This window comes from Cinclus cinclus, chromosome 3 (assembly GCF_963662255.1).
Source record: "Cinclus cinclus chromosome 3, bCinCin1.1, whole genome shotgun sequence".
Classification (NCBI taxonomy): domain Eukaryota; kingdom Metazoa; phylum Chordata; class Aves; order Passeriformes; family Cinclidae; genus Cinclus; species Cinclus cinclus.
In genome coordinates, this window is record NC_085048.1 from 10,931,051 (window position 1) to 10,934,023 (window position 2,973).

Sequence of the window (2,973 nt, forward strand, 5' to 3'; positions counted from 1 at the left end):
CAGAGCTGCAGGACTCTGCCAAGCAATGAGCACTGCTCCAGCACACAGCACACACCAGGAAAGCTGCCACCACCAGCAGATAGCTTTAGAAAAATTAGTTGAAATAGTTCCAATACAGATGCCCACGTGCATTGTCCACCCTACATCTCTGATGGGCAACAAATGGCAGAGAAGAGCATGTCCTCCCATCTCCACTGCTTGGCACTTCATCCCTGGACAGAGGCCCAGCCCAGCAGCCAAGGTGCTGCTCCCATTGCTCCTAAACTGAGGCAGCAACCCCCAGAAAGGAGCTGCACTGGCAGTAGTGAGCAGTGACTTCTAAAGACCACCACAGATGTCTGCTTCAGTGGCCACAAGTCAAAGTCCTTGGGGAAGCCATTGGGGTGACCTTAACCAAAGCAGGATCCCCTCCAGGCACCAGAACTGCTCAGGATCACAACAGCAGGAGAGGTGGCTAAGTGGTACAAAAAGCTCCTATCCTGCTTACACCAGACACTTCATCCTGGGACTTATGACTTAAAACCTTTAGGACCTGATAGAACTTGCCCATGGCTGGATCCTAGGAAAAATATAGGCACAATGGGAATAATTTATTTTAACACAAACTAAAAATGTATTGTGCTTTTGGAAAAAAAATAATAAATATTATGCTTCCATGGAGTAAAAACAATATGTATCAATATATTTTCTGCCCCAACTTGAGAAACGAGTTCCCAACTCTAAAATTACATAAACATGTTAATGAGCACAGTACCTGTGCATGTACACAATTCCTTCATTCATCTAATGTATTCACAGTTAAAAACTTCACTAACTTGTGCAATAGTTCTTACATGTTTGTAATACATTTCTACCTGAAGAGCAAATTATAAAAGCAAATTCTGTGTAAGATATGAGACTTATGCAAGGGAAAAAACAATGAACAAATCAAACAATACCCACAAAACCAAAAAAAACCCACTTATCTCACATTTAAAACTCTTTTCCCAACTTTTGTCCCCAAAAATGCATAACACTAGTTGTGTAAAAACTAAGCCACTATATGAGGCATATTTTAAAGCCCCATATAAACAATGAAGGTTTTATGGCATCCTCAGAGCAAAGAATGTCCAAATATGGCTGAGAGTTAAGTACCCTGAGATTCAACTGCTCTTAATGATTTCACTGAAGTTTGTCAGTCCACATTTACCAAGAATCAGAAGAGAAATAAAGAGAAGCAAGCATGATTCAATTCATTTTCCTGTACCATTCTCTAAAGATACCGTGTTATAAACATCCTCCATATCTTGGATACTGGAGGCATCTGTTGAATCTTGGTCGCTGACTACAATTCCTACTGAAGAAAGGCTGGAAATGAAGGAGTGCATCTTTTTTGCATAAATATCCCTAATGTTAAAATAGGGCAGGTCATTCCTTTTCTCTTTACGATCATTGTTGCACTGGTCCCTATCAATAGCTTTTTGCTTTTGGTAGTACTTAGAAAACTTATTGAAAATAATGGTGATTGGAAGTGCTACCACCAGGATCCCACAGATAATGCAGAGAGTGCCGAGCAGCTTTCCAGCCAGTGTGACTGGGTAAGTGTCCCCATAACCAACAGTGGTCATGCTGATGGTTGCCCACCACCAGCAAATAGGGATGCTCTGCAGTTCTGATGAGTCATCATCTTTCTCCACTGAGTACACAAGCACTGAAAAAATAGAAATCCCAACTGATAAAAACAAAAGCAGAAGTCCAACTTCTTGGTAGCTGTGTCTCAAAGTGGCACCCAAAGAGCGTAGTCCTACAGAGTGCCTGGCCAGTTTCAGGATGCGAAATATCCTCATTAACCGCAGGATCTGAACCACTTTCCCCATATTCTCAATATCTTCACTTTCTTCTTCCTTGGTGTCCACAGCCAGTGTGGCATAAAATGGGATAATAGAGACAAAATCTATGATGTTCAGTGGTTTCTTCCAGAATTTCTTTTGACTTGGAGCAGTGAAGAGCCTGATCACCAGCTCAGCAGTAAACCAGACGATACATGTAATCTCCACAGCTTCCAGCACAGGGTCTCCAATCTCCCTGTCATTGGCATCCAGCCTTTGAAATTCTGGCATGCTATGAATGCACATGGCCACAATTGATGCCAGAACAACACTCAGCGATGACACGGCAATTAACTTGGCAGACAAGCAGTATGCAGGATTTTCCATTCTGACCCAGATCTTCTTTCTTATTTCACCAAAACACAGATTATCAAACTTTTCTAGCTCTTTATCAAATATGGATGACTCTTCATTGGAGGAGTCTATACTATCATTGCTCTTCTGATCCCAGTCTTTATCAGGACCTTCTTCTTTGCGTTCTTGGTACCGATTGCTGCAGCAGGAATCAATAAACAGCTCATTTATCCCCCAGTACTCTATTTCCTGGCAGAAGGAAAAGACACAAAGTTCTTCCATAACGTGAAGTTTGCCCGTATAGTAAAAATTCAGAACATATCGGAACAAGGAAGGATTCCTGTCAAAGTAATATTCCTTGTCTGCCACACTATAATCATCACACAATTCTAGAATAGCCTCTTCGGAGTGGCATTTGAGAAGCTTTCCGAGTCTGGTATGGGGAAATCGAAGCAAGGTGCTTTGATCTACTGATTGCTTAAAGCCACCTACATTCAAATTGATAAGTTCTGCATCTTTGTCAGGTCTGTGGAAAAATTCACCATAAACCATTTTGGACAGACGAGTTCCACTGCTGTTGCACAATGAGATTACACAGAACCTGAAAAGAACATAAGACATTGTTAGAGCATTTAATTCAGTTTTGCTCTTGTGACACATTCTTTTCTCCACTTCTGGTTACTTTGAAATGCTGTTAACAAAACAAACAAAAAAAATTAAATTATTAATACCCTTATTCAACATTTCACAGGTATAGTTTCAAATTATTTCAGTTTACAGCTTCAGCGAATTTGAAGCAGTAGGTTCTGGT

The 2,973-nt window shown here is 40.9% G+C and overlaps 1 protein-coding gene across 1 annotated transcript; it reads right to left on the reverse strand.

Annotated features, from left to right (window-relative positions):
- Window positions 1-1,232: 1,232 nt before the first annotated feature.
- KCNS3 (potassium voltage-gated channel modifier subfamily S member 3) lies at window positions 1,233-2,714 on the reverse strand. The gene has a single exon (XM_062488457.1). It carries the CDS (start codon window positions 2,712-2,714, stop codon window positions 1,233-1,235), a length of 1,482 nt encoding a protein of 493 aa, XP_062344441.1.
- Between the last annotated feature and the right edge of the window lie 259 nt (window positions 2,715-2,973).

Excerpts from the sequence above, each read along its gene's own strand:
- KCNS3 (XM_062488457.1), bottom strand. The coding sequence starts at position 2,714 with ATGGTTTATGGTGAATTTTTCCACAGACCTGACAAAGATGCAGAACTT.